General features: G+C 45.3%; 1 protein-coding gene across 1 annotated transcript in view; it reads right to left on the reverse strand.

Annotated features, from left to right (window-relative positions):
- LOC127003724 (carboxyl-terminal PDZ ligand of neuronal nitric oxide synthase protein-like) overlaps positions 1–16,568 on the reverse strand; it is a 67,079-nt gene extending 50,511 nt beyond the window's left edge. Inside the window, exons 1-3 of the mRNA XM_050870683.1 lie at positions 16,499–16,568; positions 6,464–6,553; positions 3,657–3,821 (exon numbers count right to left, since the gene is read on the reverse strand). Of these exons, the coding sequence (XP_050726640.1) occupies positions 3,657–3,821; positions 6,464–6,553; positions 16,499–16,513 (270 nt within the window). The 5' untranslated portion in view covers positions 16,514–16,568. The remainder of the gene's footprint in view (positions 1–3,656; positions 3,822–6,463; positions 6,554–16,498) is intronic.
- Positions 16,569–17,652: the final 1,084 nt, after the last annotated feature.

Below are 17,652 nucleotides of genomic sequence, written 5' to 3' on the forward strand. Positions count from 1 at the left end.
CCAGTGGACTGATGAATAAGAACAATAGTAATGATACTGATGATGAAGATGATGATAAGAATAATAAGAAGATTCATAAATTGAGTTTCGTCTATTGTTTCCCACTCATCGGCGACACACACACACACACACACACACACACACACACACACACACACACACACACACACACACACGATCTCCCCCGTTCCCCCCCCCCTCCCCCCCCTCCCTTGCCTGTCCCGTCCCTCGTCCCTGGGTGGGCCGCCTTCATCAACAGGTAATTAAAGGTGAGCATTATTAATGTGGCACGCGGGCCGTCAGGTGTGAGGGCGAGGGCCATTTAGCACTCACGCTGGACGCCTTGATCAGTGCCTTCCCTCCTCCCAGGGCGTGGCGGGGGCAAGGGGCAGGGCGAGGTAGGGCCAGGAGTTATGCGGCGCCGTGATGACTGGTGAGGGCGATCCTATCACTCCATCCTGATTACTCCCCCATGAATGAAATATAGAAGGGACGGGGAGGGGGGAGGGGGTAACAAGTGGAGGGGGAGGCTCAGGAGGGGGGCGCTGGGGCGAGCATATCACTCCATCCAGATACTTTTAATTAATTGAGTAACTTTTCCTGGCCCCAATAAACTACTTAGGCAAACAGATATATAAAATGTGACGGGAGGGTGACGGGGCAGGGCGAGGAGTAATGTTACGATACGTGTGAAGGGACGCGATGATGGCGGGGGTAGGAGGGGGGGGAGGGGGGGGGCGAGAAGTTATGTACGATATGTGTGTGAGGGACGCGAGGGTGGCAGCACAAGGCGAGAAGTAATGTTACGATAAGTGTATGTGTGTGTGTGTGTGTGTGTGTGTGTGTGTGTGTGTATGGGGAGGGGGCGAGCGGGTAAGCTGGGGGCATACGTTATAGCTGCGCGTGGCCTCGGTGTTCATCTCCATCACATTACCCCTTGTGCCCTTGATCCAGGTAACTATAGTCTGTTCACTTAAGTCTGACCCAAGCTGACAACATAAACCTAAGCGTGAACATGAACTAACCCAACAGTTTATTCCCCTACCGAAGCAGAAACCCGTAACTCACAACTAATGAGATGCGTGATTATTGAGTAACTGATCTAATAATAAATGAACGCCTCCTTCCCCTCCATGAAGTATAAAATTTGCGCGGAAGAAAAAACTAGCAAATCACCCCCCCCCCCCTATGTGGCTTCAGAGTCGATTTATGGCAAAAAAATTAAGAAAGGAGGACCTAATACCCTGCTCCCCCGGCCCGCCCCTGCTCCCCCGGCCCGCCACATCTCCCCCGGCCCTCCCCTGCTCCTCCGGCCCGCCCTTGCTCCCCCGGCCCGTCACTTCTCCCCCGGCCCGCCCCTGCTCCCCCGGCCCGCCACTTCTCCCCCGGCCCCCCCCTGCTCCCCCGGCCCGCCCCTGCTCCCCCCGCCACCAGATAACGACACAGCCATCGCCAGCATAACAGAAGGCGACGCAGCAGGCAGGTCACCTTTAAAAATTCCTCTTTAGCATCCCTTAGCCCACTTTCCACCCACCTCCCGCCGTCCGTCCCTCCCGCCTTTCCTGCCCAGTTGAAGGCGACGAGGCAAGGAATTAAATGAGAGAGAGAGAGAGAGAGAGAGAGAGAGAGAGAGAGAGAGAGAGAGAGAGAAAGTGTGTGTGTACGTATGTTCCTAGTTGTATTTACTTAGTTGTGATATACAGGAAGCACTCGTGGGGTCCCGTCTCCAAATCTCAGTTTATCATTCTAAGCTTTAAATTTCTGAATAGTTTTGGCGTGTGTGTGTGTGTGTGTGTGTGTGTGTGTGTGTGTGTGTGTGTGTGTGTGTGTGTGTGTGTGTGCAAACAGCGCGGAGGACGGGTTTTTGTGCTCCGGGATTTGCGTGTCGAAACAATACTTGGTGCAGAACGTCACTTCGCGAGCGCCTCAACACCATCACTCAATAATTCATGACGTTTCAAGGCGAGTGGGCGCGGGCTTCTCCTCCTCCTCTTCTTTTTCATCGTCTTCTGCTTCTTCTTCCTTTTCTTCTTCTTTACTTCTTACTCTTCTCTTTTTCTTTCCTCCTTTTTTCCTCCTCCTCCTCCTCTTCATTCTCCTTCTTCTTTTTCTTCTACCTCTCTTCCTCCTCCTCCTCCTCCTCCTCCAACTACCCCCCACCCCCTGCAAAACGCATAAATTCCTCCCCTAACCCGAAGTGCTTCCTCTCAGGCTCGGCGAGGTATGATGACGTACACGCGAGATATGATGACACGCTCGCCAGGCTGTCAGGTTTCCCACAAGCGACTCATGGCGGCAAATGGAGCTTCACTTATCTTGCAAACGAAACGCATTTACTCCTCACTTCTTTACCTGGCGCGGTGAGCGACGCCACGGGAGTCGGCATAAAACACCCTCGCCACCACCTCAGAATTTATTCACGCCGCGCCAGACGCCAGGAAGGGAAGCGCAGGGAGGGAAGACACATCACTTGAAGGGGAGCGAGAGGGGGCCGGGGTGGGTGGGAGGCGCTAGTTCTGACAGATAGTCCAGTTTTTTTTACACGAACATAAAGTACCAAGAAAAACAATTGACTAGGACATTATACCAGACCCTCCCGTTATACGTACAGAAAACATAAGTAATACATTGAGTTCCTAAGAGATACGGAGTCAGGCCATAGGCAGAACGTACCTAAAAATTAATAAAAAAACGGACTGGGGAATTAAACCCCACCCTCACGTTATACACACAAAAACACAATACATTAAGTAGTTAAGGGATACTGAGCTAGGGAGTAAACATGTAAAGCGAAACATACAGCCACATGAGCCTTTCTCTGAGTGTGTGCTAAGAACAGCCCCCATCACGTTCTTACTGCCTCACTTGTTCGCCTCTCTCGTCTTGCCAATATATATTTATGGCGCCTATGACACGCCTGTCCCCGGGAGATCGCTGGCTGACAGGGGAGGATTGTGTGACTTGCCAGGGCGGGGGAGGCTCCGGGGACGCTTAGGTTACCTCTTTGAGAGTGGCGCGCGCGTTTGTGTGTGTGTGTGTGGAGAGCGTCGCCTCAAGCCCATGACTAAGTTTGTATCATTGTGGTCACAGATTTATTTATTTATTTATTTTTTTTACAGCACAGGAAGCAGCTCAAGGGCAAAAATATATGAAAATAAAAACAAGTCTGCTAAGCACTCCTCCTATAGATACCAGGCTTCTCCGTTTAATGTGTTCGAATAAATATAATAAAACCACACGAAATATTACAACAATTACACTGCAACAACTAAGACAAATAAAACACTCAAGGGACAAATCGTAGAATCCTATGACTAAACGACACAAACATAACATGAACCAAAAAATGTAGCTATTCCCCATCGACCTCGTTTCAAATGCATTAGACTAAACCTTATGTAAAACGACATTCAGCTAAGCTCATAGAGTACAATAGCACTTAGAGAATATAATTACCCTCCACGGAAAACACAGGATTCACGAATTAAAAAGGTCTTACTATATTCTCATTCTACAACGCCATTTCAGGTGAGGTCCCAGAATACCTTAGCACTTAAGAGACTCATACTTAAGCAGCACAGAAAACACTTGGTTGGGAGACGACTGAAGACCTCTCCGCCATGGCAGGGTACAAAGAGGGTGTTAGGGCGACTTACCTTCTTGGTGGCCTTGAAGACGTTACACCTGAAGACGTTGGAGGCAGCGTCACGGGCGATGTACGAAAATATCTTGAGATCCTGGGAGTCATGCGACACGTAGAAGATTCTGTAGATGGGGTGACTCATGACGAGGAGCTTGTTCTCGTCTAGGTGAGCTTGTTTCTGCGCGGGGAGAGAAGGGAGGAGGGGTGAGAAGGGGCAATGAGGATGATGGAGGGGAAGCATGCACGAGGAATAGTGACTGGCAAGGGTGAGGGGAGGGAAGGGAGGCGGGGTGAGGAAGGGCAATAGGGACGACTTAAGGAGCTATTACACTGGGCAAATTTTCCGTGGATCTTCAGTCAAACCACGATTTCCGATGGCGTGGTTCTCATATTTCCGTGGTTTTCTGGCGTGTCATGATCTTTCAAAGCTATGGTAGATTTCACCAAAGGACGACGGTATTACTCACCATCATCAGCAGCAGCAATAACAAGAAACAAATGAGAACCACGCTAGCGGAAATCGTGGTTTGACTGAAGATCCACGGAAATTTTGCCCAGTGTAATAGCCCCTTAAGGGAGAGGAAACACGGAGGATAATGAGTGGCAAAGGGAGCGTTAAAGGAAAGGAAGGCCGGAGGGATTGTGAAAGTTAAAGGGTAGAATGAAAAGAGTTCGACCGGTTGATGACTGGTAAAAGGACAGTGGACATACGTGGATGAGGGTGTAGGTAAAGTTTGGGGCACACGCTGCAGCAGCGCGTGGCCGCGGTGTTCATCTCCGTTGCATTGACCTTTGAGCCTGTGGTGGGTAACAGCCCATTGCCCCGGGACACAGGGCCGGTGTGACATCTGGGTTGCCACAGTTTACCTTCTCCAGGTTCACAAGTACCCATCTATCAACCAGCCCGAAAGGAAGCATGAACAGCTGGGTGAGCTGAAAGCCAACTGCCTAGGCCGGGATTCGAACCCGGGCCCGCGGAGTAGTAGCCAGGCACGCTGACCATTGCATCACGGATGGGAAATGAACGGAATAGGAAGACGCAAGAGATGGTGGATAACAAAGGGACTGTAAAGAGAGTGAGTAGACAGGTAATGATGAACAACAAAGGGACGGTAAAGAGAGTGAGAAGACAGAGAGGGATGGCGCCTAACTAAGGGGCGGTAAAGAGAGTGAGAAGCCAGACAGGGTGATAAAGGGCAGCAGGGACGGTGAAGGGAAGAGACATGGATGGTGAAGGAAGGAAACTATGTCTCAGCTTTCATTCATAAACCTATCAACTGCCTGGCACTGAAACAAACAATATCACCAGTTTTTGTTCTCTGGGCATAACAGGAGACATCATACTATGGTGTTTATTAAATGGATTCTATTTTTTCTTTTCAATTAAGGATATAATTTAGGAATCCGTACTGTCTCTCATCATAAGCAAAGGATAAATACATGATTTTATTATTATTATTTTTTTAAAGTTTGGCCTATAGCGCCGGGAGGCTTTCTAAGGCGGGGTTCCCACTATTCCGTTTTCACGGATCCGTCGACCGTCAGTGACGTCATCAACGGAGCCCGGGGCCCCGCGCGGAGCCCGTCCAGAGATGAACTCAAGTTAACTTTCGGATCCGGGGTTGGGGTGGTGGTGCCAGTCCAGTGATGTTGAATATTCTACATATCATGAAAATATGAAACAGAAGTACTTAGCTACAAAATAACATATACAAGAAGTCGTTGTGGTTAATGCTGTCCATATGTTTGTCAACAAATGATGAGCGATGGACTGACGGAGTGGATCATCCGTGCCGAGCGGCCGCTGTTTCGCTGACGCCATTTTGACGCCATTAACGTCGACGGATCCGTCAAAACGGAATGGACGTCAGCGAAACAGCGGCCGCTCGGCACGGTTGATCCACTCCGTCAGTCCATCGCTCATCATTTGTTGACAAACATATGGACAGCATTAACCACAACGACTTCTTGTATATGTTATTTTGTAGCTAAGTACTTCGATTTCATATTTTCATGATATGTACAATATTCAACATCACTGGACTGGCACCACCACCCCAACCCCGGATCCGAAAGTTAACTTGAGTTCATCTCTGGACGGCTCTCGGGGCCCCCCCCGCCCTCCGATGACGTCACTGACGGTCGACGGATCCGTGAAAACGGAATAGTGGGAACCCCGCCTGAGACGGGCTCTGTTGGTCAGTCCCAGCCCGTTAGTGGCGCAGGCAAGTGTTTTATAGTGGCGCCATTATTGCTTGGCTCATGCTGCCCTACAGGGCTACACTTGATCCTCTTGAGAGTTTCGCTAAAATCCGGGTTGGTGGGTGGTCTTCAGGACAGCATGTGGGTAGTTTTAGGCCACTCGGCGAGGACTGAAAATTATTATTGTCAGCTTGCAGCGGCGTGACTTGAACCCAGGCCCTCCGGGACACCGCGCCAGCAAGCTGACCACTCAGCCACCGCCTCCCCATAGGAACGGGATTTAGCTTACTTAGAAATCAGAAAACAAAATAGTGTTTGTTAGATATTGTCATTCAAATTCAGTAACTTGCTCCTGCAAATATTTAAGCAAGGTATTTATTGGTTATGCTTTCAAGTTGCTCTGAAATACTTTACTTTACCGTTTCCGAACCATGCAGTTAAAAAGAAAGCCTGCACAGTTATCAAATTATATGCCTTGAACTTATTAACCTGACTCTCTATCACACGCACGCACGTTCGCAGTCAGTCAGTCAGTCAGTCAGTCAGTCTCTCTCTCTCTCTCTCTCTCTCTCTCTCTCTCTCTCTCTCTCTCTCTCTCTCTCTCTCTCTCTCTCTCACCTTTTTCTTCCTGAGCGACACCCTCACTCCCTCGGTGGACACCTCGAAGTTGACTTTTTTCTTCTTGATCCCTTTGGCCTTGAACTCATACTGCGGGGGAGAAAAACATCCGTATTACACACTAGGAGGACGAGGGGGAGGAGGGGAAGGGGGTGGAGGACGAGGGGGAGGAGGGGAAGGGGGTGGGGGACGAGGGGGAGGAGGGGAAGGGGGTGGAGGACGAGGGGGAGGAGGGGAAGGGGGTGGAGGACGAGGGGGAGGAGGGGAAGGGGGTGGAGGACGAAGGGGAGGTGGGAAGTAATGGAAGGGGGTTAGCGGTAAGAGGTAGGAAGAGGTGACAAGAGGATAACAGTGAAACACACACACACACACACACACACACACGAGGAACGCAAATTTATGGGAACGTAGGCGACGGGTGAGAAATACTTTCCTACATCGCTGATAAAAAAAAAAATGTGGGTGATGATTTATGATGACGAGAATGAGGAGTTGGAAAGGAGGAGAAGGAGGAGGAGGAGGAGAAAGATAACGAGGAGGAGGAGGAGGAGAAAGATAACGAGGAGGAGGAGGAGGAGGAGGAGAAAGATAACGAGGAGGAGGAGGAGGAGGAGGAGGAGGAGGAGGAGGAGGAGAAAGATAACGAGGAGGAGGAGGAGGAGGAGGAGGAGGAGGAGGAGGAGGAGAAAGATAACGAGGAGGAGGAGGAGGAGGAGGAAGATAACGAGGAGAAGTGTGAGGATGAAAAAAAAGATGGAAGAGGAAAGCGAGAAGATGGAGCAGGTGAAGTAGGAATGACTCAAGCATATGAAAAGAACAGCGGGAATAACACTACTTTTTTTTAATAGTAAACTGATCTATTCTGTTGGTGTTTAGCGCTTATGGAAAAAAACACACACAAAAAAAAACAAGACATAGGTAGATGGACACGTAGAAATAGATAAATATAGGTATAGATATAGAGGTAACAAGAACAGTAATAGAAAACTACGTCGACATATAGATAAATAAAAAGATAGATACAAGATATATAGATAGATAGTCAGGGAGAAAACTAGATAGGTAGGTAGATAGATAGATAGATAGAATACATAATAATAGATAAACAGAATACCCAAAGCAGTGTTGCGAGGAAAATTTCGAATAATCCACCTGATTGAGCACCAAATATGAAAATTACCAGGGGAAAAACGTTCTGCGCTTTTAATTAAGTATGTCACTACCTTAGAGGAGAAAGGTTCTGCACTAAATCGTATGCCACAACCGATTAAACAACTCTAGTAGACTAATAGCTCACACGAACGTAACAATGGAAATGAGCGTCAGTCTCGATCATGACTGTTGACTAGAAATGATTTTTTTGCTTTTTTCTTTAAATTTGAGTTCGTGTTTTTGTCTACGCTTCTGATGGGTGATTCTCCCAGACCTCGACATCACGTAACCTTTTCCCCCACGTAAAGTATTTTCCTTTTAACCCCTTGGATGCGGATTTCCTACAAGAAGACATCACCAAGCTACAGGAATGGAACAAAAAGTGGCTGCTACAATTCAATGAAGTAAAAATGTAAAGTCATGCACCTTAGGAGGGGAAATCCAGCATACCAATACCACATGGGAAACTCTCCACTATCCACCACAGAGGCAGAGAAAGACCTGGGACTATATGTTACCAGGCTACCATTGAAAGCCAAATCCGGGCCTGTCGCAGCGGACGGGTTAACTGGAGTACCCCGCTCTTGGTCGGAATATTTTTTTTAACTGGCGTACCGTTATTTTTCATATTTTCAACATACCTTCTCCATCGTAATATTTTTTTTTTTTAAGTAGCGTACTGTCGTTCCTCGTACTATTTTTCTTTCTTATTATTTTAGGTTCAAAGGCAGTGTTATCAATGCTATCCATTTCTATAAAGTTCTAGGGACTTGAACCAGATACTGAACGGCTCTGCTCGTGATTTTCAGAGAGACGCAACCAAATAGCAAATAAAACGATTCAAAACAACGTGGTCAGTGAATAAGAATAAACACATAAAAAAAAGTGTCTAGCTACTTCCAGAAAAGAGAAAAAGCCTGATGTAAAATTTAAACAGATACAAAATAGCAAAATAAAAAAAATAGAGAAAAAAAAGGAAAACGGACAGACCACAAAATACAGACAGACGCACGCTACTTCCAGAAAAAAAGAAAGAAAAAAAAAACAGATCTAAAATTTAAAGATACAAAATAGCAAAATAAAGAGAAAAAAAAACGGGAAAACGGACAGACCACATAATACAGACAGACGCACGCTACTTCCAGAAAAGAAGAAGAAAAAAAAGAACATCTAAAATTTAAAGATACAAAATAGCAAAATAAAAAGAAAAAAAAACAGGAAAACAGACAGACCACATAATACAGACAGACACACAAACAGACAGACACTCGCTCACAATGTTCGTTCAGATCCGAAGCGCACGAGTCCTTTCTCTAATTCTGCTTGCCTGGCCGCGGGGAGGGGAAAGGTGAGCCCGAGGCGCGGCCGGAGTAATCAAGGTAATGGAGGCAGGTGAAGGAGGTGAGGGCGGCAGGGCGGGGAGACAAACGACTCTGGTCAACACATTTAATTTATTTTTTTCTTCTTATCTCTCGTATCTATCTTTTTTCTATCTATCTATATATCGATTGGGTTATCTATCTACTATTCAATCTATCTACCTATCTATCTAGTTTTCTCCCTGACTATCTATCTATATATCTTGTATCTATTTTTTTATTTATCTATATGTCGACGAAGTTTTCTATTATTGTTCTTGTTATCTATATATCTATACCTATATTTATCTATTTCTATGTATCCATCTACCTATGTGTGTATCCATCCATCCATCCACCTATCTATCTAGTTATCTATCTTATATTTCTTTATATCTATGTATCTGGACACCTATCCTCCCGAAATTGACCTCTCTTTCGGCCACCTCTTTGGATTCTTTTTAGGAGCAGCGAGTACCGGCTTTTTTTTATTATTGTTTCCTTTTTTGTGCCCTTGAGCTGTCTCCTTTGTTGTAAAAAAAAAAGTTATCTATCTATCTATCTACCTAGCTATCTATGTCTATCTCGAGGGGGAGGTCGCCATGTCCGTGCTCAGTAATAACTTTGCGAAGAGAAAATTACTTAACGTTCATCCCAGAGTTACAACCATCTGCTTTTCAGGTTTATTTATTTGTTTGTTTTTATTTCATTATGTGGTGCAGTTTCCATTCTCCGTTGTGTCTCGTCGCTCCGTCAAGGCTGCTGATGTTGACGAAATATTTCTTAACTCTTCCTTTCATCTCCGGTTAAGGTTTCCGCGTCTCCCCGGCCGAGTATTTGCACCGTTTATCCCCAACGACCACACTTGTTGCCTCTGTCACTGAGCCGGCACCACCATCACCGTCACCATCATCGTCATCGCCGCTTCAAAACCCCACACAACACACCTCCACCACCATCATCATCACCATCATAATCATCATCAGCATCGCCATCTGCCCCATCAACTACAACGAGCCAACGCCATTGTCATCATAAAGAAAGAACTAAAAGAACAACCTTCATCTTCACCACCTCCTTTTCTTCGCCTTTTTTTTTTCTTTTCTTCCCTTTCTTCGCCCCAACTCGTCACATCTTTCAGAGCATGTCCCGATAGCATTAAAACATCAACAACAACATCGCCAGCTCGTCCTCAGCGACAACCCGACAGCCAGAGACGCACACATTTTCGCTCCTCAGCTGCCGCGGCCCTTCCCAGTTTATTGCTGTTGTTGTGAGAGGTAATGTGAGGAGGCGGCGAATCCTCCTCCTCTTCTTCGGGGGTCGGTACTACTGCATAATGACGTCACTTACTGGTTATAGAAGTTTCGTCGGGTACCGCAGTGAGTGAGCGCTGACCTTGAGGGGGATAAGGTGTGAGTGCGCTCGTGTGTGTGTGTGTGTGTGTGTGTGTGTGTGTGTGTGTGTGTGTGTGTGTCATCATGTAGTGAAGGTCATATTTAAAGGGATGCATGGAGGAGGACGAAGGGATTAACGGGCGCGGTGGAGAGGCAGGGTGGTGGGGGGAGGGGGGATTATAGGGGCTGGCGCGAGAGCGGGGCCCCGGCGGTGTGGTGGCAGCGTTCTGACACACGACGGAAAACAAAAGACACCACCGTTGGCATCTGGGACCATATAAATAAGAATAAACCCAAACGCTCCACTTTTTCTCCCCCGGCCACCTGAAGGAGCTTAAAAATACTTGTGTTGGCGACTAAGGTGCGTGACGTCACTGGGAGGCTCGCACACGGGGGCCAGGTGAACACAGGTGACTTGTGACGTGCTGGGGGGCGAGGGAATCCAGGTGACTTGTGTAACGCACGAGGAAACGAAAAAAACAATTGAGGCGACGGCCAGCTTTTTACTGGGACGGTTGAAAGTAAGATGATTTGTGCAATATACTGGGCCACGAGGAACTCCAGGTGACTTATGCAATTTACTGGAATGTAAGAAAGAAACTACAGGTGACTTGTGAAACTTACGAGGAACTTCAGGTGACTTGTGAAACTTACTGGGACACGAGAAACTTCAGGTGACTTGTGAAACTTACGAGGAACTTCAGGTGACTTGTGAAACTTACTGGGACACGAGAAACTTCAGGTGACTTGTGAAACTTACTGGGACACGAGAAACTTCAGGTGACTTGTGAAACTTAATGTGACACGAGAAACTTCAGGTGACTTGTGAAACTTACTGGGACACGAGAAACTTCAGGTGACTTGTGAAACTTACTGGGACACGAGAAACTTCAGGTGACTTGTGAAACTTAATGTGACACGAGAAACTTACTGCGAAGCGAGAAACTTCAGGTGACTTGTGAAACTTAATGCGACGAGTAACTTCGAAACAAATTTGACTGGGGCGCGTGAATACTCAGATGGGACGTCAACTTAATTAATATCTACATTCTTCCATATCTTTTTTACTGTTACACTCTGAAGCAGCCTTCCTTTACTGTATTTTCACCTTCCTATGACTTTAACTCTTTCAAGAAGGGTGTCGAGATATTTCTTCATTCATTTTTCGGCGTCCTCATTGGCTAATTTTTAAGAATGTTGGGAGTATTTTATTTATTTTACACTTGTTTTGCCTTGATGTATCTCATTTGCCACACAGAAAAGATTGAAAAACACGATGCTGCCCGTACGTGACAGGGTTCTTTGCTTTGTGTGGACTAACTAAAGCTGTTCGGCGCGTTCATAGACTTCCGTCGCAACTATCCACAGAGATGACCGTGCGCCCGATTCCTTGGCTTTGTGTGACGGAATGACTCTTCAAACGTCGCCCTAGCATTTATTAATTAAATTAGAATTAGAAGTATTGTATTTTCACAGTTAAGTAGACATAATACAAACTCAGTCGTAAAAAGTTATATAAAAAATCACAAAAAATCAACTAACCACGCCTTGAAAAAAGTCAAAAAAGACAAATCAGCCACATTATTGTTGATGAAGCTTGTTTGGCACGGTGAAGTTATCACGTGACGAGGCGAACCAGTAGTGTCTTCCTGACGGGAGGGAGACGAGCCTCCAAAAATATCCAACGTGACGTGACGGTGGAAAGATAACGTATTTGGTGTTTGAGTTTACGTGGCATTCTCAGCTTCACAGTTTATCCCGGCAGCAGCGACGGGACAAATGTGTGGCTTTACCGTGTACCAGCGACGGGCCAAATTTTTGCCATGATATAAACCCCCAAAAATAGATGATGCATAAACTGATCCCAATGCGTTGATATATATTATGAAATGGTTTGCGTGAGTGATGATTTTTTCTCATTTTTCTCGCTTAGATGGGCCTTTAAAAAATATGATCCCCGCAGCTACCGGGTTAAGCGGTGATATCAAAGTGCCCACAGAAACATAAACAAGCAAACTATATATCAATTGCCCTTTACAACATCAGAACGCCTACAATATTTGCCCCCCCCTCTTTCCAACAACAAAACAAACACAAACAAGCAAGCCACATATTAACTGCCTTTTACAACAGCCCGCCTCGTATTAGCGTTATTCCAAGTTAAGTCTGCAGTACACTGACGACCAACCCCTGAAATCTCCCCCCCATCCAGCATGACGCCACTGTGTGTGTGTGTATATATATATATATATATATATATATATATATATATATATATATATATATATATATATATATATATATATATATCCCCATATATATGACGCCACTGTGTATATATATAGCGGCAGAAAACATTATGCAGACTGATAGTTTAATATGCTTTCCCCTCAATCGTGTCCCGATCTTCATTAATACACTAATACCTGAGCCCCACACCTGCCACGCTGCACCACACTGCCGAGACATTCATCCACTCTGTACGCAATGTTGGGCTCGGCTGCGGAGAGAAGGGGAGGACAGGGGAAAAGGTTGGTATGATAACTTTCCAAAGAGCCAATCACCATTTTTTTTCGATTAAATAACTTTCCTTGCATTCTGTGTGGTTACTGCTTACTCTGATATGATTTCCACCTCCCTCAAATGTGAAACTGGGAATGTAACATATTTTCATAGGTGCGTACAATTAAAACTTCCCAGGAGCGAATTATTGCTTCTATTTTTTTTATATCGATTTAATTTATTTTCCTTGCATTTCGAGTTGTTATTTTGGCAGTGTTTACTCTAATACGATTTCCAACTCACACAAATATGACAGAATATAACGCTTTCCTTCACAAGTACGTGGTGTTTTAATGCTATCCTCTCCCCCCACCCCGCCAGAATTACGGGCACGCCACCCCAGCAGTGTGGGTCTCTCTGGCTCGCAGACACGTCGGGACACTTATAGGCAGCGAGGGAGGCATTCCATCTGGTTATACAGCGGAGGCCACACCGGCAAGCTGCTCATGGCCAGGAGGACGGGATGAGGCGCAACGTTCCCTCACTAGACGCTGCCCGCTTTTCATCATTACACTAACGCAAATACAACATCATCATTATCAGCTGTTATTAGTCCACAGCAGGGCAAAGAGAGTCCTTTCCAAGCGTTTTCACTACTCTCTGATGTTAGTGTATTCCTTAGTGTTCGACAAAAGGTTATAAGAATTATCTCTCCACCTGTTACGTTGTCAGTCTTGCCTTCAACAATTGCAAGGTTGCCACTCATGTCGTTGAAGCAAGGGTTGACTGAAGATCTGGACAGCATGTGGATAATCTGCCGCCACTCGGCTGGTTTGAAAAATCAGCGTGTTTCGGGGGGACTCGAACCTAGGTCCACGGGCTCACCACGCCCGCACGCTGACCACTCGGCCACCGCCTCCCTGAATGCAGATTACTTGGCTTCTTAATATGTAAATACATTTTATCATTTTCAGATTCAAGAACTTACTCACGCCATGGACTGCCGGCATGAAGAAAAAATATTAACGTGTAATAACTGCCCTTCTATGCTTAAGAACACCTCCCAGACTGCATATGCGCCATTTTACAGGAATAGTCTTCTTACTGTATTGGTAAACATTTATGTCCAATAAAATGTTAACATGAACGAATATTAATTAAGCAATATATCAACAGATGCCTCCACAAAACTCTCGCCTAAGCTAATGCTCCAAGCTAGCGCCTTGTTGCAGAGGAAGGAGAACGAGTAGGAGGGGGGAGGGGAGGAGGAAGAAAAGGAAGAGGAAAAGGAAGAGGAGGAGGAGGAGGAGGAGGAGGAGAGCGACGAAAGATAAATGGGAACGAAAAAAGTTGAAGAGGTAACAGTGAATGAATACTTTTATAAATAACGGTGTTGCTGGGCGAATGAATTAATTTTCTCTAAAAGTAATGATTTCTGTATTTATAATAAACCGTCAGCACAGATAATGCCACGCATAATTCATATTCGTTACCTGATAATTATTTGGTTGGGCTTTTACATAAAAAATATGATTCAATGAACCTTTTTACGTTAACTATTACACAGAACGGAAAGAATGGCATGATTTTTTTTTTGCCGAATGAACACGTGATGGTTATTCATTTCTCAATATTGAAAGGCTCATTTTCACTCTGTCTTTAGGAGTTGTAACGTTTTATCTTTTCGTTTCCAGCCTACCTCCTGTAGCGGCTTCAAATAGGAACTAACTTCCGCCCCCCACTCTTCATTTCCCTACATAACAATGTTTCACGGATAAACTCCCTTCCACACAAAATAAAAGAAAATATGTCAGTAGTGTGTCTATCAGTATTTAATATATATGAAAGGCACGTCTTAAAGCTGATATATTTCCGTGCAACTTTAAGCCGCTAAGACTAGTATTATAGTCGTCGATTCCGAAAACAAGCGCCGTCTCTTTAAAACTCGGTCATGTGACTCCATAAAAGCAGAAAGCTTTACACTGACAAAGAGAATTGTAACTGAATACCAACTTCCACTGCTGCTCTATTGCGTATGTCATTTGTTATTTTACTTTATTAATTTTCTTGAATTATTTCAAACATTCTAACATACGCGCGCGCGCGCACACACACACACACACACACACACACACACACACACACACACACACACACACACACTCCGGCGCCTCTTGGGTGAACGCCCGCCAGGTTTCACTACCCAAGAACAGGTGTTTCCTCAAAGCACACCGGCGGCCACACAAACACATCACTTACATCTCAACAAAAAACAATGCCACAACAGTAAACAAGGCGAGGATACTGCTCCAAACTTAGCCGGGTAATCCCCGGCCCGCTATAGAGTTACACTGTAAGGCTGAGCTCAGGTACTGGCAAGAAAACATACACCAAAGTCTACATGATAAAAAGTTTTAACCTAGGAGAAAAACTGGTTTTCTCCACAATGAAAAAGAAAGTAAACTTTCCTTAAAAAATAATAAAGAAAGTTGCCCTCTCCTCCTAGTAAAAAAGAAAGCAACCTTTTACATAAAGAAAGCTTCCCTTCCCTCTTGTCGTAGAAGAAAAAGGTTTCCATCTCTTCATAATAATAATAATAATGCTGCCTTACTCGTTATACACAAGGACAGGAAGCCGCCGTTCCCTTTACATGAAGAAAGAAAGTTGTCTTCGCCCACACCGAGGAAACATTTACTAGTGTCCTTTAAATGAAAAGTCACGACTAATGTTGCGTAATTATTACTTGATGAACACAACGGTAACGAAAATAATCCTTTAGTAATTTGGAGAGGGTTGTATTACCTTATTAAGAGAAAGGTAATTACACTTACTGAGGCAAGGTTACACCATTTGCAAGATTTAGGCTAATTAACCGGTGGGGTCAGGTTATGTTATCAGGCGTTCCATTACATCAACTAGAGGGGTGAAGTTACTGCAAAAACTTGAAGACGAACATAATCTGAATAATATCTGGTCTTTGTGAGGGGCAGGTTGACCAAGCTGTATCACGCCCGTTAGTCTTCACGTAAGAAAAAGAAAAATGCTGCTTTGTGACATTGCGGCGAGGCGCAGAAATGAATGACTGGCTGAATAAAGACTGACGATCAGACTGTCTTCAGAATATTACCTTTCTGTACCTACATTAACAACCCCACCACCATCACTACTACTACTACTACTACTACTACTACTACTACCACCACCCCTAGCCTACTATTACCACTACCATTTTACTACTTACTACAGTACTACTACTACTACTACTACTAACACCACTCCTAGCCTACTAATACCACTACCTTTTTATTACTTACTACACTACTACTACTACTACTACTACTACTACTACTACTGCTACCACTACTACTACTACTACTACTACTACTACTACTACTACTACTACTACTACTACTACTACTACTACTACTACTACTACTACTACTACTACTACTACCACTACTACTAACCTACTGCCACTACTACTACTACTACTACTACTACTACTACTACTACTACTACTATTACTACTACTACTACCACCACTACCACCCCTAGCCTACAATCACCACTACCATTTTACTACTAACTACAGTACTACTACTACCACCACCACCACCATTACTCACTCGGATTCGTCTCATGGCGGCCACAATCTCCACGCGGCTGGTGGGGCGCGGGACGTCCAGAGTGCCGATGTACTGTGGAAGGAGAGAAGGGCGGGTCAGTAACTCCATCAGAACAATCAACGCACCGACACCATACAACAGCTATACACTCCTATGTCTTTCCCTCTCCCCCCGCCCCAAGTACCTCCTCCACTGACCCACTTCCCTTTCTCTCTATACCCTTGGTGATGAGAAAGAGGCGGAGGTACATAAGGAGGTGCGCGGATGCAGAGGGAGGAAGGGGATGGTTGAGGCGTGAATGAGTGACTGCATAAAGAAAGGAAGAAAGGATGAGTGGAAATAAGGGAGGAAGGGAGGGAGAGAGGAGGAAGGAAGGAAGGAAGGAAGGAAGGAAGGAAGGAAGGAGGCAGTGAGAGAGGATGGATGGGAGGGAAGAAAGAAAGAAAGAAAGAAAGAAAGAAAGGAAGGAAGGAAGGAATAAATAAAGGAAGGAAGGAAGGAAGGAAGGAAGGAAGGAAGGAAAGAAAGAAAGAAAGAAAGAAAGAAAGAAAGAAAGAAAGGAAGGAAGGAAGGAAGAAAGGAAGGGAGGGAAGGAAGGAAGGAATTCAGGGGGAGACGATAGGATGGAAGAAGTGAGGGAGGGCGGGAGGACAAGAAAGAAAAAAGAGTGAAAAAAAGAAAAAATGAAAGAAACGTAAAAAAAATAATAAACTGGCCAAAATAGATAGGAGAGGAAAGAACGGATAGAAAAAAAAATGGAAGGAAAAGGCAATCAATCTGTACAACTGGATCGGAGAGGAGCGAATGAAAATAGACAGGTAAGGGAGAGCTAATACATGGTTGCGTGAGTGCGTGAGTGCGTGTGTGCGTGTTCATTAGCGTTCACTTGTCACGTCGTCAGGCAGAGCTCGTTCACGTCGGTATATCATTTCTCCTGACATTCACCATTTTCAATCAAGAGAAATGTTCCCTGGAGTAGGACGGACAAATACTGCTTCCTCACAAAGGGCAAATTATACAGCCACGCCGACAAGCAGCCCCGGGCCCGGCTCACTGCAGCAAAGGGAATTATTGTGTCCCTGGAACATTATGTATTACTGTGCTGCAACCATGAGACCCAAGTGTGTGTGTGTGTGTGTGTGTGTGTGTGTCTA

Source organism: Eriocheir sinensis, chromosome 26, assembly GCF_024679095.1.
Source record: "Eriocheir sinensis breed Jianghai 21 chromosome 26, ASM2467909v1, whole genome shotgun sequence".
In the NCBI taxonomy this organism is placed as follows: Eukaryota; Metazoa; Arthropoda; class Malacostraca; order Decapoda; family Varunidae; genus Eriocheir; species Eriocheir sinensis.